General features: G+C 45.5%; 1 protein-coding gene across 1 annotated transcript; it reads left to right on the forward strand.

The window, feature by feature from the left end:
• The first annotated feature begins 1,159 nt into the window (after positions 1-1,159).
• Positions 1,160-27,217, forward strand: clec14a (C-type lectin domain containing 14A). Its single transcript, XM_061743669.1, has 2 exons — positions 1,160-1,411; positions 22,703-27,217. Exon 2 carries the CDS (start codon positions 22,732-22,734, stop codon positions 23,974-23,976), a length of 1,245 nt encoding a protein of 414 aa, XP_061599653.1. The 5' UTR covers positions 1,160-1,411; positions 22,703-22,731; the 3' UTR covers positions 23,977-27,217.

Genomic DNA, 27,217 nt, shown 5'->3' on the forward strand with positions numbered 1-27,217 from the left:
ATCACCCCTCTTTCTCTTTCCTTTCTCAGTTATTAATTATAAGTATCTTATAACCATCACTGTTCTCCATTGTTCTTGTAGTTTGTTGTGCTGGTCTGCACCCTCCTTTTCTCTTCTGTGCATGTTTGCAGGCCAGAGCTCCAGGAGCTGCATGCTGACCTGCAGTTCCCCCCTCGGATCATCCCACTGCTGCTTCCACCTGTCTGTATGGATGTCTGGTAGATGCCTGCTGATATCCTGGCCTGCAGTCTGACCACTTCAGTGTCTGCTGTCTACATCTGCTCATATAGTCATCCTTGTATTGCACCAGTAAGCCATTGTGTCTGTGTCTCTCCTTTCTCTGTTCTTCATGCTCTCTGTCTGTTTTCTCTTTTCCTTGTCTGCCCCGCTGGCCTCCGGCAAGAAGGTTCCCCTTTCTGATCCAGGTCCTGGTCCAGGTCCTGGTCCAGGTCCGTCCTAAAGGGGAGTTTTTCCTTATCCTTTCCTTAAGGTTTTTCTACCAGTAGGGGAGTTTTTACCTCCCAGTGTTTGTTATGTTTATGTAATAATAGTTTGGGGGTCATGTTCTGGGTCTTTGGAAAGCGCCTAGAGACAACTTCTGTTGTAAAAGACGCTATATAAATAAAATTGACACTTTAGATCTGACACGTAGCTCTCAATTCAACCTTCTTCATGGTCCATATTTTGAGTTTTTGTGACCCACAATCCACAGAGATCCATAGCAGCAGGTCCTTGTTCAACCAAGTCGATCCAGCACCGAGTCACCGCTGGTTTTATGGGGTGCAGTCAGACACTAGGCTCCACCCACCTCTTCTGCGGGTTCCCATTTCTCCAGAACTAGCCTACAGCTTTGTGCTGCCCCCTTCATCAGAGGAGCAGCAAAGCTGCGTGATGTGAAGTTGTGGGTGGAGCTAAATTATTCAGCTGGGACGTGGTGTGTGATGTCACAGATCCCTGCAGATCAGGGGACATAGGACAATGGACAAAGTTGTATGGTTGAGTTTAGTTTTTTTTATTCTTTTGTTCATGCTTTGTTTCATTTCAAATGAAATCAGCTGAACCGGCTCAGTGATCCGATCTGATCAATGAAGTTCACTGAGTCTTCTGAAAATATTCCTGACCACTAACATACTCACCTTTAGTTTCAGAAAATCCTGAGTCTCAATGACAGCCTTCTTCTGGAGGAAATGAGCTCGCCGTATCAAGACGCAGCACACTTCCTGTCCCGGACGGGTGGAGGGTGGGACGGGGAGGCATCATCTGTCAGAGCTGCTGCGGATGAAAAACTGGGAACAAGAGGAGATGTGAAGTTCAGAGAAACAAGACCAAAGAAGATACAACAGGATAAAAAGGAAAACAGAGGAGGAGAGACTGAAAGGGTTGGAGAGACGGAACAAAGGAGACTGAAACGGTAAGAAAATGGGGTGAACCAGCACCATGAGGAGAGGTCTAAAGTAGATTAGTAAAAGTACTCTATTACTGTACTCAAGTAGCTTCTTGGCTATTCTGATTCCCAAAGGTATCTACGATTTTTACTGTGAATCTGAAGCTTCCTGACGCTTCGTGCTGTAGAACACAAATCAAAGTGTCTGTTGAATATTATTAAATCTGACTAAATAAGTGACGTAAGTGCACATTTGTTCTCCGTCCTGGACTTGTGACTTGTTCAGGTTGGGTGATTGCATCTGAAAGTGAGTGTTTCTTTCTTCAGTCTCGGATTAATGAACATGCAGACTTCGATGTGACAGCATTTTATTTAGAGCTGCAACAATACTACTTATTTTCAAACCAATATGATACCGATACTTGGATGTGATGACTTGCCGATGTCAAGTACCGATGCAGAAACTTCTACCACAACAAAATTCAATGAATTGAATTTTCTTTTCTGCTTGTTACAACAAATGATGAATTAGATAAAAAAGATAAAATATTATATATAGTTAAATCATTAGTAAAAAAGTTTGAATCAAACTAAATATCAAACTTCAGTCAGCATGCAATGGTGTTGTCTCTGAACTAAGCTTTTTTTGGGAAAGTGAGCAGGTTGGGTTGAATGAAAAGAATAACCTCTGCATGATCCGGGGCCTCATTTAAAATGGAGTGCGTAGAATTCATACTAAAAGTGCACGTACACCCAAAAGCCGAAAATGGCGGGCGCAAAAAAAAATCTGGATCTATAAAACCGTGTGCACGCAGACTTCCACGCAATGTTCTCTTTATAAATCACAGTCCAGCTGGAAGGTTGCGCAGCTGAATCCGCCTCATATCCCGCCCTCTACACACCCACTTCATACCAAAAATGGTATGTTTTTGCATATGAATGAGCCTGCTGAGCATGCGCAGTGGCTTCCTGCAGCCTGTTTGGCGTCAGAATGAATGAGGGTGTCCAGCCACGGTGCCACTGAATTTCACTGAGATCTGAGATCGAGATGTTGTGGATGAGGTGGAGGACATGAAAACGACATTATTTTGTGGTCACAGTAAAAGTAGAAAAATAAATAGTATAAAATACAGCGAGTGAGTGGCAGCAGGCCGTTGCTGCGCGGAACGCCGTGAGTGCCCCGGCGCAACAGGGGGGGGAAAATACCCCCCGTCTTTTCAAAATCATGTTTTTGTCCCCCCCACTTTTTATTTAACGGTAGGATCAGCCATTAACTGCAAATCACACCCTGTGCGAAGGGCCCGGCAGCCCCGCTTCACCCCCCGCTCCCCCATCCTCCTCTCCCGTCTCCCCTCAGAGCTGCTCAGGGAAGGTTTATGGTTCCACGTCACCAACGCAGAGCCTACGGCGTAGGTGCGCGTCGCTGCGTACCCTACGCCCGTGATTCCCAACCCCCGGTACCGGGCCGTAGAGCCGTTACTACTGGGCCGTGAAATGGCTTGTGTTCCGATCATAATTAGGGCTGCAACGATTCGTCGACGTTGTCGACAAAAAGCGATAATCAAAATTGTCGGCAATTGTCACCAGACGTTTTTTTTTCCCAATGGAGTGAGGCATCTCACTTCACCTCACCTCATACAATCTCTGCCGAGAGCCGCGCTGCACGACAGGGTCTCAGCGCAGCTTTTTTTTTTTTTTTTTGCGTCTCAGCGCAGCTGCGGGTAACAAAACTTGGCACTGGCGGTTCTAGGATTTTTCTGAAACAGGGGCCATTATGGGGCCAAGTGTAACCTTCAGGGGCCAACAGTATTAAGCCCCTTTCAGGGGGGCGCAAAGCGGCGGCCGCCGCCGGCTTTCCCATTCATTGTGTATGTGCTACCACGGCACAAGAGCAGCGCGCTCTGCTGGCGAGCTTGGCGGCGCGCGAGAGGCCACCTGCCACGGGCGTTTCACCTGCCTGCGTCTGAATTGAACATTTTTTAATTTCATCGCGCTGTGAGGGCATCTCGGTGCGACCAATAGGAGAGAAGATGGTTGTCATCCTGCTGAGGACCCACTCCCCAACAGGCTGTCAAACTGCTCCCTGTTCAATCTGAAGTAGACCTGGTCATCATGGAGCTGTAGCTCCAACGAGCCTGGATTCCCTCAAATCCTGTCTTCTCATGAGGATTTCATGGAGCCTCCTTGCTGCTGCTGCTCGTCTCCTCCTCAGAAGAACTAAAGCCAGGGCTTTTCTTTGAAGCAGGGACAGATACATTTTGCAAATTGAGCTGTAGCTACTGTATGTCCAAACCAGTGGGAAAAGGGCGCCAGATCAGAAAAACTTTTTTCGGTCACCTACAAACAGTACTGGAGTTGATAAAAACGGTCAAAATCACCCCCCCCTGAAATAAAAACAGTCCAAATCACCCCCCCTGTAAAACTGCCATCCCCCCTTTCCATCCCTTATGTCATTTCATCAATGAATGTGGTTTTACTGCTATTTCAACATTCATCACCAGAAAAATAACACCAGAAAAATAACTCATTTGACAATTTTCACCTGTTTCAAGTCAATTTTCACTTGAAATAAGTAGGAAAATCTGCCAGTGGAACAAGATTTATCTTCTCATTACAAGCAAAAAAATATTGTTCCACTGGCAGATTTTTCTACTTATTTCAAGTGAAAATCTACTTGAAACAGGTGAAAATTGTTGTTTTTTATTTACTTTTTGTATGAACAGCAGCCAAGTTGAATAAAATATCTATTTTTCATTGAAGTACCCATCTTTCTCGTGTTTATTATCATTTGCCACATAATTAAAGCAACCTCATACTAAATTTAAGAAAACAATTTTTGCATTTCTTTGTCATATAATTTCATCCAAAACTTAATAAATAATAAATTGAAATGTGTTTCTTTGAGTGGCAGCCCTGTCATGGCTTGGCGGACAATAAGTTCTGGTACCCGACCGGACTGAACAGCGCAATGCACAGGTGCTGTATGCAGGTTAGGTACAGTCAGCTGCAGAGATGAGCGGACCTCAGCAAACCTCCATGAGCCGTTTCTTTACTGGTTGTTCGAGTAAAAGAAATAGTGATGAACAAGTGGAAAATCCTACCAAAAAGAAAAGCAAAAGCTTTAATCGCAAGTACGACATTATGTATATAAAATACGGATTTGTTGCAACGGGCGATTTGGAGGCGCCAAACCCACTATGTATTTTATGTGGAGAAACGCTCGCCAATGAAGCCATCCAAGCTCCAAAGACACTTAAATACAAAACATCCTTCTCTCAAAGACAAACCAGTGGATTTTTTCGAAAGGAAAAAACGTGAGTTAGATTTGCAGAAGCAAGTTTTAAAGGCCACAACATCAGCTAACGTCGCTGATGATAGCCTGCATTTTAAAATGCATTGTTTTTTTCTAAAATGTTTATTAAAATTGACATAAATTGTCAACCGGTCCCTGAGCTTTTTGTTTATACTTCTGCTGGTCCTTGGCACAAAAAAGGTTGGGAACCCCTGCCCTACGCCATAGGCTCTGCGTCGTTTTAACGCGGGACCATAATTTAGGCTTACACCCGCACCTAAAGGTTTCACTCGCGCGTAAAACTCATTATATATATAAAAAAATCTGTGTCCCTTTAGGGAAGAAATGAGGGGCTCCGTGGAGTCCCTAAATGCTCTACGAAGCCCCTCATTTGTTCTGTCCTAAAGCGGTGGGTGAAGAGGAGGTTGCAGCAGCAGCAGCAGCAGAGTCCTGACTGACGCTGTGCTTCACACACAGAGGGACACGATCAGTGCTATTTTTATTATAAGTCTGACATATGTTGTGATATGTGATGACATTATTAAGAGTATGACATGAATCTGGCTTCATTTCACCACCTCACAGCCTGCGTCGCCAGTTCCCCGTGTCTTAAGTAAATTCTTACGGGAGGGTCCTAGTTGCAGTAAAGATAAGCAGATTTTTCGAACTCGGTATCTGATATATCTGGGCACGTGGGGTTTGCTCGACCCGCCCATGGGCCGATCGGAAGACTTTTTGCGCAAACCTTCTCCCATGCTGTTTTCTCCTCCGTTATCGTATTGGGGGTCTGCCTGGGTGCAGTGTTCCGATTTAAGACCTCAGAACCACTTTGGCCTATTTCAAATAACTTTGAGATATTGCCATTGTCAATGGAGGCTATATACAGGGGTGCACACAAGCCGGGACTCGAGGACCAGTCTACTGCACGTTTTAGATGTTTCCCTGCCTCAACACAACCCTGATAGACAAGGCTGTGTCACCAACAGAGTTGTGTAAACCTTGATGACATGTTGATGACGACCAGTGATTAGAATCAGGTGTGTTGGAGACAGGGAAACATCTAAAACATGCAGTAGACTAGCCATCGAGTCCCGGCTTGTGTGCACCCATGGCTATATGACACTTTAAGGTATTGCCATTGTCAATCGTGAAAATAACTTTGAGCGGTGGCACCTTAAGGTATTGCAGACAAACCCAAACTCCAAACAATTAAGACTTTTTGAGGTACTTTACAAAATAATTTCTATCCCAAATTGATACCACACAACACGCTCGATGCCCCAAACCGGAATCGGTTAAGCTCTTTTGTCTGCAATTTTTGATGGAGGAAGTAGCTGTAGGAAGGTGCTATGGGTTTGACACTTTGGATTCTAGCTCCCGTCTGTTTTCTTCCCGAAACAAGAATCTGCTCAGACAGGGTGTCAGGCTCAAATCCCCATAGACCTTCTGATTGAGGCCAAATATTTCAAATTCGGCCCATAGATTGTAGGGTGTCTCCTGAGCGTGCTGTGCAAATTTGGGCCATCTCGGACCTCGGGGGACCATTCCCGAGGGGGTCCCAAGTTCTATTAAATTTTTTTTTTTATTTATATAGCGTCTAATACAACAGAGTTGTCTCTAGACTCTTCCCAGAGACCCATACCCAGAACATGACCCCCGAGCAGTTATTACATAAACAATGGCAGGTAAAAACTCCCCTAGTGGGAGAAAAACCTTAAGCCAAACAGTGGCAAGGAAAAACTCCCCTTTAGGAGGGAAGAAACCTTGAGCAGGACCAGGCTCATAAGGGGGGACCCTCCTGCCGAGGGCCAGACTGGTGGGTCAGGGACGGCAACAGCACAGCAGGCAGGTGGAAGCAGCAACGGGATGACCAGGGGTGGGGACCGCAGGCCAGCACGCAGCTCCCGAAGCTCCGGCCCAATCAGCAAGTCCCAGGTTGGGGTGCAGGGTCAGGGAAAGACTTGTGCTCCGTAATGCAAGCTACAAGCCACCCACGACCACCTGCAGAGAGAGAAAAGGGAGGAGAAGGGGGGCCAGCAACGGGATGACCAGGGGTGGGGACCGCAGGCCAGCACGCAGCTCCCGAAGCTCCGGCCCAATCAGCAAGTCCCAGGTTGGGGTGCAGGGTCAGGGAAAGACTTGTGCTCCGTAATGCAAGCTACAAGCCACCCACGACCACCTGCAGAGAGAGAAAAGGGAGGAGAAGGGGGGCCAGCAACGGGATGACCAGGGGTGGGGACCGCAGGCCAGCACGCAGCTCCCGAAGCTCCGGCCCAATCAGCAAGTCCCAGGTTGGGGTGCAGGGTCAGGGAAAGACTTGTGCTCCGTAATGCAAGCTACAAGCCACCCACGACCACCTGCAGAGAGAGAAAAGGGAGGAGAAGGGGGGCCAGCAACGGGATGACCAGGGGTGGGGACCGCAGGCCAGCACGCAGCTCCCGAAGCTCCGGCCCAATCAGCAAGTCCCAGGTTGGGGTGCAGGGTCAGGGAAAGACTTGTGCTCCGTAATGCAAGCTACAAGCCACCCACGACCACCTGCAGGTTCCGGTCTCCGGCAAAGGATGCTGCAACATGGACAAAAGAGAGAAAAGGGAGGAGAAGGGGGGGCCAGCACAAGAAACTACAGGAGCGACTCTGACACACTAAAGTTTACACTACCTAGAGATTTACCAACACCAGCTAGAGGTTTACTAAACACTAACTATAGGCTTTACTAAACAGAAATGTTTTAAGTTTAGTTTTAAAGGTGGAGGTGGTGTCAGCCTCCTTAACCCAGATTGGAAGTTGGTTCCATAGTAGTGGTGCCTGATAGCAGAACGCCCGCCCTCCAAATCTACATTTAGATACTCTAGGAACTACGAGTAAACCTGCACTCTGAGAACGGAGAGCTCTGACAGGAACATAAGGCACTATCAGGTCTTGCAAATAATGCGGAGCTAAGCCGTTTTGGGCTTTATATGCAAGTAATAAAATTTTAAATTGGATTCTGAATTTTACGGGTAACCAATGGAGCGACGCTAACACTGGAGAGACGTGGTCTCTCCTGCTAATTCCTGTCAGTACTCGTGCTGCTGCATTTTGGATCAGCTGGAGCCTATTCAGCAAATTACTTGGACATCCTGCTAACAACACATTACAGTAATCTAGTCTAGAAGATACAAACGCATGAACTAGTTTTTCTGCATCACTCTGCGAGAGGATTTTCCTAATCTTTGCAATATTACGGAGATGGAAAAAGGCTATTTTACAAACCTGATTGACATATGGTTTAAACGACAAATCCTGATCGAAAATAACACCAAGGTTTCTCACAGTTGCACTGGAAGCCATCGCAACACCATCTAATCCCTTCCTAAGATGCTCTGGACCAAGAATGATAACCTCTGTTTTATCTGAATTTAGAAGCAGGAAATTTCTGGACATCCAGTCCTTGATGTCCCTAAGACATGCCTGAAGTTTAACTAACGGTTCTATTTCATCCGGCTTCATAGACAAGTAGAGCTGCGTATCATCAGCATAACAATGAAAGTGTATGCCGTGATTCTGGATTATACTTCCCAACGGCTGCATGTATAAACTGAACAAGATTGGCCCTAGCACTGAACCCTGCGGAACACCATAACAGACCCTTGACTGTTCTGAAGAAACCTCATGTACATGAACAAACTGGAACCTGTCAGATAGGTATGATTTAAACCAACATAGAGCTGTCCCTTTAATCCCAACAACATGCTCTAACCTGTGCAGTAAAATGCCATGATCTATAGTGTCAAAAGCAGCACTGAGGTCCAGTAGAACCAGTATGGACACTAATCCCTTATCTGAGGCCATAAGGAGGTCATTCGTGACTCGAACCAGTGCTGTCTCTGTGCTATGATGCATTCTGAACCCTGACTGAAAGACTTCAAACAGATCATTTCTATACAAATAGTCACATAACTGGCTTGAAACTGCCTTTTCCAGAATTTTAGACACAAATGGAAGGTTGGAAATTGGTCTATAATTAGCTAAGGTGTCTGGGTCAAGAGAAGGTTTTTTAAGTAAAGGTTTAATTACTGCGACTTTGAAAACCTGTGGTACATATCCTAAACTTAGGGATAGGTTAATTTGGTCCAGTATTGTCGTACCAATAAGAGAAAAAATATGTTTGAATAGTCGAGTCGGGATGGGGTCTAACATACATGTGGTTGACTTAGCTCTATTGACGAGTGAGGTCAGCTCAGGGAGGTCTATAGGATCAAAACAGTCTAGAGATAAGTCAGAGCGTAGGGAAGTTGCTAAAGCTGAAGAATCACCTACAACCGGCTGGTTGATTTCTTCTCTAATTCTCGCGATTTTACTGTTGAAGAAGCTCATAAAGTCCTCACTACTGAGAGCTGCAGGAATGCACGGCTCAACAGAGTTGTGACTCTTTGTCAGCCTGGCTAAAGTGCTGAACAGAAAATGTGGGTTACTTTTGTTATCCTCTATCAACGTTGAATAATAAGCTGTTCTGGCTTTGCGAATGGCTTTTTTATATACTATTAACTGTATATAAAAAACTGTATATACTGTTCTGGTGCGGACGGGTGGAACTTTAGAGGAGCGTAACTTGAAGCCGTTGCGACAAGTAGCCAACGAACTTGGCCAGGGTTTGGGGTCCCCCCGCCGACATCCACACCGAATCTGAGGCCCCTGGATGGTCGTGGGCCCAAGTTTCGGCCCCCGACTCTGTTAGGGAAATTTGAATGGATTTGAATCTGAAGTGTCACCTGTCCAAATCAAATACTTTAACATTGTTATGGTCGATCTCAGATCATGCAACCGTCGTCATGGATGTCTCTTTTCCAGGCAGGTCTCTTTCCCGCTCTCCCTGGCACTTTAATTCTCTACTACTTTCTGACTCGGACTTTGTTAACACAATCAACAGTCGTATTGATCTTTTTATATCCACTAATGTCAAGCCAGATGTTTCTGCAGCGGCCATATGGGAGTCATGTAAAGCTTTTTTGAGGGGAGAAATAATATCTTACTCTGCTTATCAGAGGAAGATTGCTATGGAAAACAAGGTCTCCCTCTCCAAGGATATAGCGGAGCTGCAGTCAAAATGTGTGGATACACCTAATGCAGATTTTCTTAAGGATTTACTCACGAAAAAGGCAGAATATGACATTCTAGTCTCCAAAGAAACAGCACAGTCTTTACTAAAAACCTGCCATAACTATTATGAAGTTGGGGATAAACCAAGTAAGTTGCTTGCTCACCAAATTCGACAAGCCTCCTCATCAAAACACATCACCCAAATTAACACAGATACTGGACCTACCATTGATCCTCAAGCCATTAACGATCAGTTCAGAGATTTTTATGCGTCATTATAAACCTCTGAGTGCCTGTACAATAAAACACAATACGAACGCTTTTTTAATTCCTTAGATTTCCCTTCTATCAACTCTGAAGTGTCCTCTGGTCTGGATGCACCATTTACAATAAATGAGCTTAGGAGTGCCTTAACACTTACGCAGATTGGGAAATGCCCGGGCCCTGACGGGTTCCCGGCTGAATTTTTTAAAACCATTGCAGATTCACTGTCACCCCTATTACTTAATATGTTAAACAAATCACTGCAGAAAGGTTCACTTCCTCTCACTCTACGTCAGGCTACTATATCCCTAATATTGAAGAAGGATAAAGACCCACTGTCCTGTAGTAATTATTGCCCTATCTCTTTGCTGTGTGCAGACGTTAAAATACTGGCTAAAATGCTGGCTAGGCGCCTGGAGAGGGTCCTGCCAACTATCATCGCTCCAGACCAAACAGGGTTCGTAAAGAACAGACAATCCTTTCACAATGTCCGGCATCTGTTTGATATTCTGTATTCATCGACAACCTCTGATGAGCCTGAGCTGGTCATTTCTATGGATGCCGAAAAGGCGTTTGACCTGGTGGAGTGGCCCTACCTTTTTTACACTCTGAAACGTTTTGGCTTTGGCGATACATTTATTTCTTGGATGAAATTTTTGTACACGTCCCCCCTTTCTTGTGTTCGTACGAACAATGACTATTCTGACTATTTCTCCCTCAGTCGTGGTACCCGTCAGGGCTGCCCACTCTCTCCACTACTTTTTGCAATTGCCATTGAACCTTTGGCGGTAGCCCTCAGGTCCAGTCAGATGGTTGGCATCTCAAGAGGGGACATAGAACATAAGCTGTCCCTATTTGCGGATGATCTCTTGGTCTTTGTTGCTAGTCCTGATAAATCTATCCCCATTGTACTATCAGTGCTGAGAGATTTTGGGCAGGTCTCCGGTTACAAATTGAATCTGCATAAAAGCGAACTTATGCCGGTTAATGCGGCAGTCATTGCCAATCGCCTTTCCAATTTACCATTCAGAACATCGCTGGAGCACTTTAAATATTTGGGCGTGTGCGTTACGAAGAATTTTTCTGAATTATTTAAGAGTAATTTTTCCCCTCTCTTAGCTAGGCTGACCCAAGATGTCAATCGTTGGTCTGTGCTGCCTCTGTCTCTCACTGGTCGTATAAATTGTGTTAAAATGACTGTGCTGCCCAAGTTCTTATACCTATTCCAGTGCATACCTATTTTTGTCCCTAAACATTTCTTTCACTCTCTGGATAGCTTAATCTCACAATTTATTTGGAACAAAGGCACCCCTAGAATCAGAAAAGACATTTTACAAAAGCCTAAACAGTTTGGGGGCCTGGCTCTGCCCAACTTCTTGCTTTACTATTGGGCTGCGAACATAAGAGCAATGTTGCACTGGTGCCACCCCGACAGCCAGTCTCCATCATGGCTGCAGGTTGAGGAAGCCTCATGTAGTCCCTCTTCTTTGCTGGCCCTGCTGTGCCTCCCGCTGTCATCGTCACCAACTTCTCGGTCCAGTAGTATTGTGGTGAAAAACTGCCTTAAAATCTGGAATCAGTTCAAGCGACACTTTGGACTTAAGGAAATACCTGTCTTGGCACCAATTCATTCTGACCCCCTGTTCACTCCATCTGTTATTGACAGAGCTTTTTTGATCTGGAAAGATCTAGGGATTGTTTCACTAAAACAGCTTTACATCAGTGGCACATTTGCTTCCTTCGACCAGCTGGCCGAGGCTTTCAATTTGAGTCGCACCCATTTCTTTAGGTATTTGCAAGTCCGAGATTTTGTTCGCATTAATTTTCCTGGCACACACGCACACACACGCACACATTTTTTATTTTATTTATTTTTTTTTTATTTTATTTATTTATTTATTTATTTTTTTTGCATTTATGCACGTACTTTACTCGTACGGGAGGGTGGGGGTGGGAATTGGGGATAAAACTGCCTCTTTTTTGGTACCCTGTTCCACGGTATTCATCTATGCATCAGTTTCTCTCTGTGTAGGTGGTGTATTGTATATTTGTATGCTCAAAGTTTCATAAATAAATCATACAAAAAAAAAAACATTGTTACGGTCCACATTTTACAGGTGATTTCGGGGGTCTAAACGGGGTGCACGGGCGAGCGGAGGGCACCACTTAACTTTGTCGGAAGCTGCTCTTTCAAACGGCGTCCAGCACTTTTGCTTAAAATGCTCCTGGACGAATAGGCCTCACAAAAACCTATTTTTAATGGGGACGAAGGCAACGTGGATGAGTGTCCAAAGCGGTATACCTTTGTATTGCAATTGGACACTGGCCAGTGGCAATACAAAGGTATACTCTTTTGGACACTAGCCAGAGTGGCAGAGGGGACCCCCTCGGACGCCCCACGCCCCGGACCCCCCAACCCCTTGGACCTAAGTGAAGGTGTGGGTGAGTCATGTACGGGAGCAGGAGAAGAGCACGAAGCCAGGAGGCAGGACCAGCGGTGCTGGCCTTGATAGGCACCCACGTTCCCCACAGGCCACTGGTGTAGGATTCTAATGCGTATGGAATAGTATTTACTGTAATCTCTTACGGAATTTAACATCAACTCACTTGTTTGTGTGTCAAAATTTGTGTGTAAAATTTAAACACATACGTCAGCCAATCAACTAGCAGCTACGCAGCTAGAGTTAGCCAATGAAGTCACATATGGAGGCAGGACTTCATCAAAGATGCAAGAACTTTGGTTGTTTTAGGTAAGACAGAGTAGTGTGAACAACCCCCCCGGAAAATCCAGTTTATTGTCGTTCTGCAGCTGAAGTTTTGCAGTAATCTTCAAGTAGGCTTCAGAAGTGCATTTTTGGTTGTCACTGCATATATTTTCAAATCCACTTTTCAAGGTGTGCTGTTTAGCTCACCACGATACACAGGCACCTCATCTACAGAGGACTCAGCCCTGCAGGCGGTCCAGGTAGATGCCTCGGCCTGGGACCCGTTACTTTTTCCCCATCTCTTTCTGCCCCCATTTCCTGTCTGGATACTGTTAATAAAGGGCCACAAAAACAAAATTAAAGAATCCCCTTTGAGAGAACTGAAAACAACGGGACCTGCAGCAGCAGTTAGTGATTAGATGACTACAGGTGATTACACGTGATTCACACGTTTAACCAGCCTGATGGATCTGAATCCTCTTATCTGTGCTGAATCATTTTCATCAGAATTGTAATTTTGAAGACTTTCACCTCTCAAAGGAATGCGTGAATCACAAATGAAACTGTTTTAAATTAAAATCTGCTGGTTTAAAGACAGTCATTTAAAATACAATGTGATCTTTTATTTAAGATTTACATTAGTGATCCATCAACATTTAACTTGTTGGTTTTAATTTGAACCAAATGGCTAAAATTCATAAAAACTTTTTAATTCAATTCAAAAATACTTTATTGCTTGCCAAACAGAAAATTGATTAACAACACAATTACTGGAACATTGCAAATAGACAACAGTGCAACTGTAGGAAAATATTTGAGGTTTTAATCACAAATGAAACTGTTTTAAAATGTTCAGGGAACGTTAGGTTTCTAAGGAGCCATATATATCTCTGAATGTTAGTTTGTGGTTATTGTAGGGGAACATTATTTGAAGCTTTTCTGTCTGCTGGGATCTATCTAGAGCAGGGATGTCAGACTCATATTAGGTAGAGGGAAAATGAGACCTTAAGGGGGCTGGATATTTTTTTTTTACATCAATCAAATATCAATATAACTCAAGTCAACTTAATTGCATGTTGGTACATGAAAACACCGGTAACACAATGTAAAATTACAAATGTAGTAGAGAAAAAAAATTGCCTATCAAAGATTTTTTTTTCCTAATCATACCACTCTACTCTTAAATCAGAATCAGGTTTATTAGGTCAGTTTAGAAAACTGTTTTTGACTTCGGGTACACCGGCGGCGGCACGATGGAATTGTGCGCCTGTTTTCCAAAGGGTAACACTGGGATAGGGGGGGGAGGAGAAAAGAATACATCTTCACATTGAATATCATACAATACACAATATCAAGTTGCAAAAAAACACCTCGCAGCACACGAAGCACAGACGTCACAGGACTTGCATGTGGGTGATGGGGGGTGGGCAAGTCGGGGGGGGGGGGTCCCGGCACAGTTCATCCCAAGTGATCGCCGCAAACACGTGGCGCTCGAACTCAAAACGTCCTTGTCAGGGGGGTTGATAAGAGGGGGGGGGGCCAGGAAGGCGATTGGATATGGGGAGAGGGGGTGTGTCAGTATGTATGTGAGAGTCTGTGACGCGATAAGTCCGAGGAGGGCCAAGCGTCCTTTTTCGGGCAGCAGTACAGTTCTGGGAGGCGGATACGCAGGTGTTTGGGAGAGGGGGGGGGGTAGGTTGGGTGCAGAGCGTCATGTTTACATTCCTCCCGGGAGATTGTGACGGAGAGGCTTGCCAGCCGCTCCTTCAAGGCCAAAATCTAATCAACAATTTGCAGGCAGCTCAGTAATTTTCCGTCTGCTTTTCTTCTGGTTCCTCAATAAACTCCGATCAGACGAATTTGTGATCAGTCCCCGCCAAGCCGGGTGCCCAGCTTCTCCAAGGTTTTCTCCATCTTGTTATAGAGCTCAAAGACCCCTGCTAGCCTACGATTCTGTTCAAGAATCGCATCCAGCTTGCGGCCCTGCTCTCCCAGCGTTACAGTCTGAGTGCTGAGCCCCGTGCTCAATCCTTCCGCAGCTTCGGGCAGCTCAGAGAGGGCCAGAACGGCCCCCGCAGCCTTCCGCGATTGTCGATGGGCCAGGAAGATTCCCACTCCAATTAGGAGAAATCCTGCTATCATAAATCCAATTATGAAGGCGTCCTCAACATCCTCAACAGATAAAATTTTGAGACACATCGGGCGCCAGTTCTTGTACGCGTCCATCGTGTAACCAGCAAAAAAGGAGGGCTCCCTAACCCCCTGGCTTCTCGTTGCAAAAATTTGGAGGAGCCGTGTGTAAGAAATGGCCAAAACTGGTACTGCAGTCACTTTCGAAATACTGTTTTTTTTTTTTTTTTTTTTTTTTTTTTACCTTGTCTGCACACATATTATTGATTGATACCATGACGGTAGAAACCAAAAGTGTATATATGTGCATTATTACTATATGTAATATATACATATATATACGCACACATATGCGTACACATACATAAATATACACATACAAACCCAGTGTTTTTTTGTTTTTTTTTGGGGGGGGGAGGGGGTGGGGGGGGGGTGACGACATCCACTGCCAATCCAGGAAGCAGGAACACACGGAGACACACGTCAAGCACTGGAAATCTGCAACAAAAAACCACAAACAAAGCACGAAACCGGCACGGAGCCATCCAAAACACGAACAGCAATCGACCTAAATCTTGAGATCTGATCGCAGTCTGAGCTAAGCTATCGCTACCGCTACCTAAACCCAAAAACTAGAGAGCCAGCATGCAGGTGAACAAGCCAGTGTGTATGTCTATGTGTGTGTGTGTGTATGTATATGATCATGCATGTGTGTGTGTGTGTGTGTGTGTGTGTGTGTGTGTGTGTGTGTGTGTGTGTGTGTGTGTGTGTGTGTGTGTGTGTGTGTGTGTGTGTGTGTGTGTGTGTGTGTGTGTGTGTGATAAACCAAACAAAGCTCCACCTGAAGTGTATCTATAGTGGGGGAGGGGGGGGAGCAACCCCGCCACCCGCGAGACCAGAGGCCGACAAGGAAGAGCCCCGGAACCCAGGCCACCGGCAACCCCACAGAGGGGAGAAGTAGGAGGGAGGCAACCCACCGCCTGCGAGGCCCCCCCCCCACCCGGCGGCGGCCGAGGGGGCCCGCGGGCGGGGCCCCCACGGCGCGGAAAGAAGCAGCCAGGGATCCCGCGGCGGCGGACCGCGACCCAGGCAATCCCCGGCCACCCGGTCCGGGCCGGACACGCGGCCAGGAGGCCCTCACCCTTCAGGCCAACGACCCCCACCCGGCAGGGGGCCAGCCCGCCCGGAGAGACAGAGCCGCCCCGGCCGCCGACGCGGGCAGGCGCACCCGTCCCCCACGAAAGTGGCCCTCCAAGACCAGAGGGGCGCCCCGCCGTAGAGGCAGCGGGGGGGACCGGAGACGGGCCCGGAGAGAGGGAACCCCCCAACAAGGCGACACCCGCGCAGGCCCGACAACGGAGGGCCCCAGACCCAGGCAACCCATTCATTCATCCATTCACCTATCCGATACCTATTCTAATAATAATATAATATACTATACATAATAATAATAATAATAATACTAATAATAATACTAATAATAATAATAATAATAACCATTTTTGTATAATATAATATTGATAAATTATTAAGTTTTTGATGTCCTGCCAATGGAGGCTCAAATCCTCCATGGCAGGACCCTTCCATACCGCATTCTCACCGACACAGACATACAATCACGCACCGTTTCCCCCTCCCCGGGGGGATCCAGCACCGCCAGAAGGCACCCCAGGCTGCACGGCGGGCCCCGCCAGGCCCGGGTGACCCGACCCACCCGTCCCAGGCCCAGGCCGGTGAGGGAACGCGGGTGATGTGGGACCCCCTCCCGCCCCTTGTGTTGAGTGCATGTGATTAATGCCATAAAAACAGGGAGGAGGGAGGGCCAAGTATCGATTGACACAGACCCCCCCCCCTCCCGAACTACGTGTCCTTGTCAAATGTATTTATTAAGTGTTGAATGTGCAGTGTCTATTTTGCTGTTAAAACCGTGAGGCGGGGAGTGCCAGGCCCCGCGGGACAGTGCCCCCCACGACCCGGACCCCCCGCCTTTCGCCTATGTGCGTATGAACCGTGTAGGGGGGGCAAGAGGGGGAGCGGAGGCCGAAGCCAGGAAGCAGGACCAGCAAAGCCGGCCCTGATAAGACACCCGCGTCCCCCCACCGGCCGTCCAGTAGACGGGGGCCGGCCCCCCGAGCCGGGCAAGGGCCCCACCGTACCTCCAAGGGCGCCCCCGGCGCCGCCGGAGCCCCCAGACGGAGGGGGAAACGGTCCAACATCCTCCCATTCATACTGACAACATAAGACATAGATACCTGGGAATGGTGCCACCCCGCCGTCGCGCCCGCCCGTGCACCCCCCGGTCAGGGGAGGCCCGCTCCCCGGACCCGGCCCCACCCCCCCCCGAGGCCACCCCGGCGGACATCCCAAGGGTCCCGGAGTCCCCACATCCGCAGGGGCACTTGGCCCCCGCCCAGCGACGGAGGACCAAGGCAGCAATGCCCCCCCAGCGCAGACAGCCACCCCCCACCCAGGCAGGGCCGGGCCCTCCGGGTGGGACCCCCACGTCCACGGCCCCGCCCCCCCCGGGAGGCCCGGAGACGCCCCAGCCACAGCCCCCCGCCCGAGCCCTCCCCAGCCACCCCCCCCCCACCGCCATGAGGTAACCCCCCCCACAGGCCCCCAAGGCCCCCACCGGCTAGGGACAGGGCCCCGCGGCCCCCCCCACTGCCCCCCAGGGGCCACCAGAGGCCCGCGCCCCAGACCCCCCAAGCCGACCCCCAACCCCAAGGGCTACAAGATCACCACCCCCCCGCCCCCACTAGGTAACGAAGCCAATAAACGGGGACCACAGAGAGTGCAATTCAGCCGAATGTTGTTCAGTGGAGGCAGACATTATCTCACTACTAATATGATCTGATAAAAGATTCCTAAAATGGTTGATACATAAACTGGATTTTTGTTTCCAATTTACTAGAATGGTTTTCTTTGCGATACATAAGGCAGTGAGGACCCGGTGTGTCCAATTAGGTTCTATTTCAATGTCTCCCAGGTGACCTAATATACATACCGTGGGGCACACTGGGATTCTGTAGTTGATCCATGTGGATAAATCCTCACAAATCTCCTTCCAGAACCTCTGTACCTGTGTGCAGAACCATAAAGCATGCATATAATTATCAGGAGTGTTCTCTGTGCACTGTGAACAGATATTAGAGGTGACAAAGCCCATCTGGAACATCCTTTGTCCAGTATAATGTATTCTATGAAGAACTTTGTACTGTATAAGTTGTAAGTTTGGGTTTTTAGTCATAGTAAACGTATTTAAGCATATTTGTGACCAAGAAAACTGGTCAGTATTAAGAGAGAGGTCCGCCTCCCACTTGGAAATCGGAAGAGAGACTTAATCGTCCAGTTTAGACACTAACCTGTAGAGTTTTGATAACAACTTTAAAGTGCTTAGATTCAATAAATCTATTATCTTAGAGGGAAGTTGTAAGTTTAATTGACTAATTTTGTATGTTTTATTTATTATGGCCTTAAGTTGTTGATACTCTAAAAATGTATTCCTGCTAACTCTGTATTGAACAATAAGTGTATTGAAAGGTACAAACTGTCCTCCTACAACTACGTGCTGTAAGTACCGTTTTCCTTGATCTCTCCATTGAATGAAATTAACCATCTTTTTATCATTTTTCACGATGTCTGGGTTGTTCCATATGGGTGTACGGTCACATGGAAAAGGTGAAATTTTAGCTACTTTAAGAAATTCCCACCAAGCTGATAAAGTTGTGCTAATATTAATGCTTTTGAAACATTGATGACGTTTGATACTTTGACTAATAAATGGTAACTCTGAGATTTCTAGTTCGTTGCAAGACACTTGCTCTGAGTCCAGCCATTGACTATCTAAAGGATGATCTTTTGACCATTTTACAATATACTGTAATTTATTGGCAAGGAAGTAATACTGAAAATTAGGTAGCTCTAAACCTCCATATTCTTTCGATTTTTGCAATGTCTTTAAACTAATACGTGGAGTTTTATTTTTCCACAGAAATTTTGAAACACATGAGTCCAACGATTTAAACCAGGAAAGAGGGGGTTTGCATGGTATCATTGAGAAGAAATAATTTACTTTTGGTAAAACCATCATTTTAATGGTGGCTATTCTACCCTTGAGTGAAATGGGGAGAGAGCTCCATCTGGAAAGATCATCTTCTATTTTCTTTATAAGCTGAACATAATTAAATTTTATTAACTCTGACAGCCTAGGGGAGATGTTTATGCCTAAATATCTAATGTTCCCTGATTGTAATTGAGTATTGGTTATATTCCTAAAATTGCAGTTAACACACAAAACAGTGGATTTAGACCAATTAATAGAATAATCAGACAGAGATGAAAATCCTTCTATAAGTGCGATTGTCTGTGATAGTGAAGATCGTGAGTTCTGGAGGAAGAGGAGTACGTCATCCGCATAAAGACTTATTTTGTGCTCTACTATTTTGCATTGTATACCTTTAATATTTTGATTTTGTCTAATAGCTGCTGCTAAAGGTTCGATAAATATTGCAAATAATGAGGGAGATAGAGGGCAACCCTGTCTAGTGCCTCTTTGCAAGGTAAAACTTGTAGAGATTTGATCATTTGTCCTTACACGTGCCTTGGGAGAGCTGTATAATATTTTTATCCAGTCAATGAAAGATTCACCAAATCCAAATTTATGTAAGGTTGCCAATAGAAACTTTCAATTTACCTTATCAAATGCTTTTTCCGCGTCTAAGGATATAATAGTAGTTTCCTGTTTATTGATACTGGAATAGTCTATAATATTTAATAATCTGCGAATATTAGTAGACGAATGTCTACCTTTAATGAAGCCTGTTTGATCCGGATGTATAATAGAAGGGGTGACTCTTTTCAGACGTTCAGTAAGGGCCTTGCTAATTATTTTAAGTCTACATTTATCAATGAAATTGGGCAGTAGCTCGACGGGAGCAAGGGATCTTTGTCCGGTTTTAATAAAAGACTAATATTAGCAGAGTTCATATTTAAGGGTAAGCTTTTATTCTCCCTAGCATTTAGAATCATTTTATAAAATGTTGGTGCTAATATGCTCCAGAATTCCTTATAAAATTCAGCTGGGAAACCATCTGGGCCCGGAGCTTTATTTTTGGGCATATGTTGAAGAGCTTCATGAAGTTCTCCTATTGAGAGCGGTGAATCTAAATTCGTAACCTGTTCCTGATGTAACTTTGGCAGGTTAATTTCTCCAAGAAACTCATTAATGGATTGATCAGATGGTTCAATTTGTGACGAGTATAATTTATAGTAAAAGTCTCTAAAGACTGAATTTATTAAACAGGGTGAATTTATTAAACAGGGTATGATCCCACCATTAACGCACTGCTTCACGCTGATAGTCAACTCTCCACAGAGAGTTGGAGATGCCTTCTCTGTTCCCAGTTCTAGTCAGAACTAGAGATTAGCAGTTTATGTTCCCTGGTCTAGTGAGAACTGCTGAGATACAGTTTCTGTTCCCAGTTCTAGTCAGAACCGGTGAGACGTGATCTCTGTTTCCAGCTCTAGAGTGAAATTGTGTTGCAGCTTTTTGGACCAGTTGAAGGTTCATATCATGACGGATAACTTTGTGACCTGTTTTATGTGAGAGTTAAACCACAGGTCTTGATCAAAAAGGACACAAACGCCCAATCCCAATACACCCCCTACTTTTCTTCACTAGCCCTACTTTCTACCACTAGCCCTCCCTCACTCTCACTACCCCTAAAAAAGAAGGGACAGATTTTAGGGCACTTGAAATCTTCCCAGGGGCCTGTCCCAATTCACCCACTACCCCTACTTTTCAGCACCACCACTAATAAGGAAACTGAGAGCCAAAAGCTTTTTTAATTTCAGCTGTAGCGCTTTTAATATGCCATTTTATTAAGTTTTAATATTTTTTCAGGCGTAAAAGTAACCGTTAAGATTCCCAACCTGGGCTCAGTTTATCCAAATAACGCCTGTTAAGAAATTTGATCCGATGTTTTTGGCGATGATGAGACCGGGGCGCAGCAGCAGCAGCCGGAGAACAGACGTGATCGCCGGGTCAACCTGCGCCGTCGTCCCGGGGAGAAACCTGCAGCTCTGTGGAGAATTACCGCGTTAAATCGACGCAGAGCCTACGGCGTAGGGTACGGCGTACGGCGCACGTCGCAGCGTAACCTACGCCGTAGGCTCTGCGTTGGTGTAACGCGGAACCATAAATCAGCCTTTATTCTGGCGAGGTTTGAAAAAGACTTCGCAACAACGGGCAAACGAGTGATTATGTACATTCACTGAGTGAATATTATGAAAGTAAAATATATATTTCTCGCTAGAAATGTAATCAAAACGCATTTTTATGCAGAAACTAACTCAAAATATTGATTTTATTCACTAAAAAATAAGAAATGTCCACCATGTTTTGTTTTTTTTTATTCTGTCCGCAAATGACGACGAAAAGCATTCTGGGAAATTTTTCTGGCCCTAGATCAACTAGTGAGCATCTGAAAACACTCGATCCGTAGGGACAGATTCATAGCCACTTCACTACTTTTCTTCACTACCCCTAGGTGAAAAGAGGAATTGGGACACCACTACCCTCACGGGAACGCGCAAAATTTAGGGGTAGGGATGAAAACTAGGGATAGGGGGAGTATTGGGACAGGGCCAAAGATTCCTATCAGAGGAGTTTGAGGCTAAGGAAATGTGATCTAAACTCACTGTAGAGCTTAGGAGCACCTCCCCAAGGTGTGTAGGCCCAATTACAATTGCTATAGTTTTATCTATATTAAGAAGCCAGAAATTAACAGACATCCAGGTATTCACATCTTTAATGCATTCATCCAGTTTGATTAGCTTCATGTAAGGACAAATACAGTTGAGTATCATCTGCAGTGAAAGTTTCAAAATTAATTTAATTTTTTTAATTTACTGTAAGATAAGATTTCCTTTATTGTCATTGTGCAACCACCCGAACAGTGAAAATATTAAAAAGAGATTATTAAAAGTGAATGTACCTTGACCCAAGAGTCGCGTGGTTCCTGGCCTTGCTGGTCTCCTTGCTGCACTCAGGGGTCCAAGCTAGGATCTGTCCTTCTGCATCAGTGAGTGGTTTCCATCAGCCGGGCGTGAATTAAAAAATACGGCTAATAGAAACACATCAACGCTCTCAGGAGGTTATCTTTTGTCCATAGTGATGATAGCTAGTCCACCAGAGGTCTGACTTAACTCACAGAACTTGCCGGAAGTGCTAAAGTCCAGCTGAAGTTATGGATACCCTGATCCTCCACATAGAACTTCTCCACAGAACTTCTCCATAGAAGGAGGTGTTTTGCGATAATTTGTTGTGGATATCTTTTTGTGTTAAAAACAATTCTAGATTCTAAAGTGGTTAAAGAAATTGACTAACCTGCCATAATTAAAGAGTTGTTTGTTCGAGACCAGTCCTGGGCAATTCCAGTCCTCAATGGCGGCTGTCCTGGATGTTCGAGATCTTTCTCCGCTTCAACACACCCTGATAAAATGATGTCATTAACAGACTTGTGCAGACCTTGATGACCAGTTGATAATGATCCATTATTTTGAATCAGGTTTGCTGAAGCAGGGAAACATGTAGAACACACAGGACAACAATTTATTGCCCAGCTTTAATCTACAAGGACTTGTCAGAGAAGAGAAAAGGGGACTGAGAAACAATTCAGATTTTACTTTTTATGAAGATTTTGAAATGTCCCTCGAATTCTGCACCAAAATAGTGATGGGAACACGTGTGCTGGTGTAGATCAAGACAGTTTGGACCAGATGTTCCGTCTGGGAACAATCCCTTTCATCTCTAACAGTCTGATGATTGTTCCTTTGTTTTGGCAGTGACTTAAGAGGGGGTGGAGCTAGAGGAGATGGAGCTCTGCTGCTGTTGGACACCGGTTTGGAGCATTGTCTTCCTCCTTCGAACCATCTCAGCTGAGAAGCTCATCCTGAGCCAAACCACAGCCAGCTTTACTGAGGCAGCGGCCAGGTGTGCCCCAGGTGTACTCACCAGCGTGTCCACTGAGCAAGAGGTCCAGCAGATCCTAGAGCTCCTCAACTCCTTGGAACCGCATCAGGAGGAAATCTCGGTCTGGGTCGGGCTGAAGAAGGTGAAGAATGAGTGTGTGGTCCAAAATCTCCCGCTGAAGGGATACAAGTGGATTGAGGATGGTAGTCAGGAGACCAAGATCAATATGTGGGTGGAGGAGCCAAAGCTCACCTGTACCGAGGTCAGGTGTGCCGCCATAAGGCAGGGCTTCCTTCAGTCCAGTGCGAGGCTGGGTCTGGTCCCAGTCAGCTGTAAGACCAAGTACCGATTCATCTGTAAACCAAAACATGGGCTGATAGAAGTGTCACATGAACACAGACCAGCCACCAGAACACCTGCTCTAGAACCAGAACTTGACCGCAGAACGACCAGGTCACCTGCTGCAGAACCAGAACCACCCACACCTGAAACAAGACTTGCAACACTCGATCCAAGTCCTGCTCCACTGCAGACCCACAGTCCAATTCCACGTCATAGAACTGAATCTGGTGCTGGCTCCATACCAGTACCAGAATCAGACCCGTGTCAGATTCCCAATGTTCCCGGCTCTCGCTACTTCTCGCTGGATGATAAGAATAGCAGCCGGATCCAGCTGGAGTGCTGGTCCACTATCCGGATGGACTTGTTCTGCTTGGGCCAACCCATCATGTGGCGGGTTCTGGATGGCTCCCCAGCCAACCTGAGTCACCTCTGCCAGCACTGCTCTACCGGCTACCAGAAGGATGCCTCTGGACACTGTGTGGACGTGGATGAGTGCAGCAAGGATGGAGTCTGCCCCCACACCTGCATCAACACCCCCGGCTCCTACAGCTGTGTCTGTGGCCATGACATCCCCGCTGACCACGACAACGCCAACGGCACTGACTGTGAGGTCACAGGGGTAGCCACGGATGAAGACCCACTGTGGGACATCCTGGTCCCGGTGCTGGTTGCTGTGGGGGTGCTACTGGTGCTGCTGCTGGTGATCGGGGTGACCGTGAAATGCTGCATGAGGAGGAGGTCAAAGAAACTTAACAAAGAAGATGAGGATGAGGAGGACAAACGGCCAATGAGAAACAACCAATGAGAACTCTGTGTTCAGTGACATCCACGTCAACCGGTGCAACTGCTACTAGATCAGATCAGAAAATCAGAACATGTTGTTTTAGATTAAATTACACCTTAAATCAAATTTCTTGAAAAATAACCTGCCAGGACCTAATTCAGTCTGTTCCTGTATGAACTAGTTAGTACCAGTCTGGCCCAGTACTGACTAGACCAGTCTGGACTAGACTGGACCTGTCTAGATAAATCTGGACCAGTTTAAATCAGTCTGGATCAGTCTGGATCAGACTGGACATGTCTAGATAAATCTGGACCAGTTTAAATCAGTCTGGATTAGACTGGACCTGTCTAGATAAATCTGGACCAGTTTAAATCAGTCTGGATCAGTCTGGATCAGACTGGACCTGTCTAGATAAATCTGGACCAGTTTAAATCAGTCTGGATCAGACTGGACCTGTCTAGATAAATCTGGACCAGTTTAAATCAGTCTGGATTAGACTGGACCCGTCTGGATGAGTCTGGATCTTGACCGCTTGTATTAGCATGGACCAGTCTTGATCATTCCTGGTTAGTCTTGACCAGTAAGGATAAATCTTGACCAGTCTGGGTCAGTCTGGATTAGTCTGGATTAGTGTAAAGTCGTGTTTCCACGACACTTTTGCACAAAAGAAACTCAAATCTCTGAGAGTTGGATAAAGGCACCGCTGCAGAGCGTCAGCGTTTCCCGCGATCACTGTTTTTCAAATAAATGTAACTCTCGTAACTCTAATGACAATCGTAACTCTTCCTGCGAGATGTCTTTTAAAAAAACAACAAGAAAGAAAATCTCAAAGTTGAAGAAGATGGACTAAAACATCTTTAGTCTTTGATAAATTACTGCAATTGCTGCTACCGCTGTTGAGAAACTAGCCAATCAGCGGACATCATTCATGATTATTCAGCGGTAAAGTCCTTATGTAACGTAGTAATAATGATTAAGTAGTGTTGTAGTACAACAACATCATATTCATGAGACAAGAAACAGCTGAAACTAGATTCTGATGATTTAAGATTGACCGACTACGTCACATCCAGCGCTGCCAGAGACCTGGAAATGAGAAAAAAGAGAAAAAAGTTTTTCCATGACACTTTTGAGAATAAGTGGATTATTGAATCACCTGAAAAACCTCCTCCTGGAAGCATGAAAAGGTTTATTTGATCTTAGAGTTGTTGTTTTTTTTATGTGACGTAGTCCGCTTCCATTCCGAGATTTCAATATTTGGTTTTGTGCAAATCTAGCTGTGATGATGGAAACACACCTAATGTTGGAGGTTGCGAGTTCTGTTGGATCATCTCGGCTCTTTCCAGACAAGATCAACTGAAACTTTATTATTACTTTATTATTATTTCTAATTAATCCATTAAATTATCATTTATTACATTATGTTAAATAAACATTTTGCCATGCGGACATGACATCTCAGGAATGTTTTATTTCAGATTAATCTCTGCTTTGAAAAAATGTTTCATTATTTGAAGAAGTGTAAACGTGAATAAAATTTCTGTATCAAAGTAGTATTATCTTATGGTATATATGATCCTGAAAATTAGCTGAAAATTTCCCAGAATTCAATTTCAGCTCCAGGAAGACAAAAAGGAGGATTTTTTTGCTGCAAGTTTAAAGGAAACTGCTGTTTCAGATTTTGGAGATTAAATGAAGTTTAAATGAAGTTTAAATAAAGTTTCACAGGTTTTATTAGGAAACATCCATGGTAGACTTCCCTGCTCAGCCAACGAAGCATCCAGCTGTACAGCTCTACAGATACGTGTTCTCCATGTTTCTACAGCTGAGGTGCTTGTCATCATAAAAAAAGTTTATGATGACAAGCACCGCAGGGACAGGAAACAATTACTTTGTTTACAAATGGCTTTTCCTGTTTCCTGAAGAACGCCATTATTCACAGGAAATGCTCTACCCCCACCTCATGGGAGGGTCATGTGACTGGTGGAGTTTCAGGTCTGTGTCTCAGGAAGACAAATGAACCAAAATCACCAGTATTCAGATATTTTTTGTCTCAGAGTTGTGAAGCCTGACCTCCAACGATAGATTTAGATTTGACATCTGAGACCACAGAACAGATTCTTGTAACCCTAAACGCCACCCATAAAAACAAAGAGAACATCAATTAACATACAACATGTGTTGGCAACAGCTGTAGCGGATGGATGGATGGATGGATGGATGGATGGATGGATGGATGGATGGATTTGGACAATTCAATTTCCAGGTTAAAACTCAGTTGGTAAGAGAAATAATGCACATTTTTAATGAAAATGCACATCTCATGGTTTTTGGGTTCATGTCCCGGTTTTATTATTTTTGGTACATAGGCCGCCGACGCAGGCAGGTGCACCCGCCCCCACGAAAGTGGCCCTCCAAGACCAGAGGGGCGCCCTGCCGCAGAGGCAGCGGGGGGGACCAGAGACGGGCCCGGAGAGAGGGAACCCCCCAACAGGGGGACACCCGCGCGGGCCCGACAATGGAGGGCCCCAGACCCAGGCATCCCATTCATCCATAGGTTCCTGTTTTATTTTGAACCCCTGTGTCTTTGTATTTCGGTTATTTCTTGACTTCCCTTGTTCCCATCTGCCCTGATCGTCTGCACCTGTGTCTCGACAAGCCTTCGTTGTATATCTTGTCTTTCCCTTGCTCCCTGCTGGTCCGTACCTTTTCCACCCTCCCTGTTTCAGGGGAGTTTTTGTAATTTTGTCAAGTTTATGCTCTTGTCTTTTTGGTAATTCCTGTTCAGCAGCATTTTAAGTTATAATAAATCACTTTTTGGAACTCCTGCCTCCTCGTCTCTCCTGCATCTGGGTCCTACTCCGTCCTCGCTGTGACAGAACGCACCAGCCAGGAGTAAGGGAAAGACGAGACAAGATATACACAAAAGGCTTGACGAGACACAGGTGCAAATGTTCAGGCCACCTGTGAAGGGACGTCAAGACATAATTTGAAAACAAGGACATGGGTTTTCAAAATAAAACGGGAACCTATATACCAAACTGAAAAACCATGACACAGCCCAAAAACCACGACACACGTTACAGAGGGAAGCACACAATTTAACAGAAATATCTTGAAGGAATAAAGAACAAACAAAAAAGATAGAAATAGACATTTGTGTCTTTGCAGTACTTTTCAATTTAAATTAGTTTGCAGCACTTTTGAGACAGAAATGAGCCAATTTTATTGTGTAAATTAGAGCTGCTAGTAGCAGAGGGTG

The sequence above is a fragment of the Cololabis saira genome, chromosome 16 (assembly GCF_033807715.1).
Source record: "Cololabis saira isolate AMF1-May2022 chromosome 16, fColSai1.1, whole genome shotgun sequence".
Taxonomy (NCBI): Eukaryota; Metazoa; Chordata; class Actinopteri; order Beloniformes; family Belonidae; genus Cololabis; species Cololabis saira.

What these genes read in the sequence shown, in the direction of transcription:
- clec14a (XM_061743669.1), top strand. Translation starts at nt 22,732, where the DNA reads ATGGAGCTCTGCTGCTGTTGGACACCGGTTTGGAGCATTGTCTTCCTC.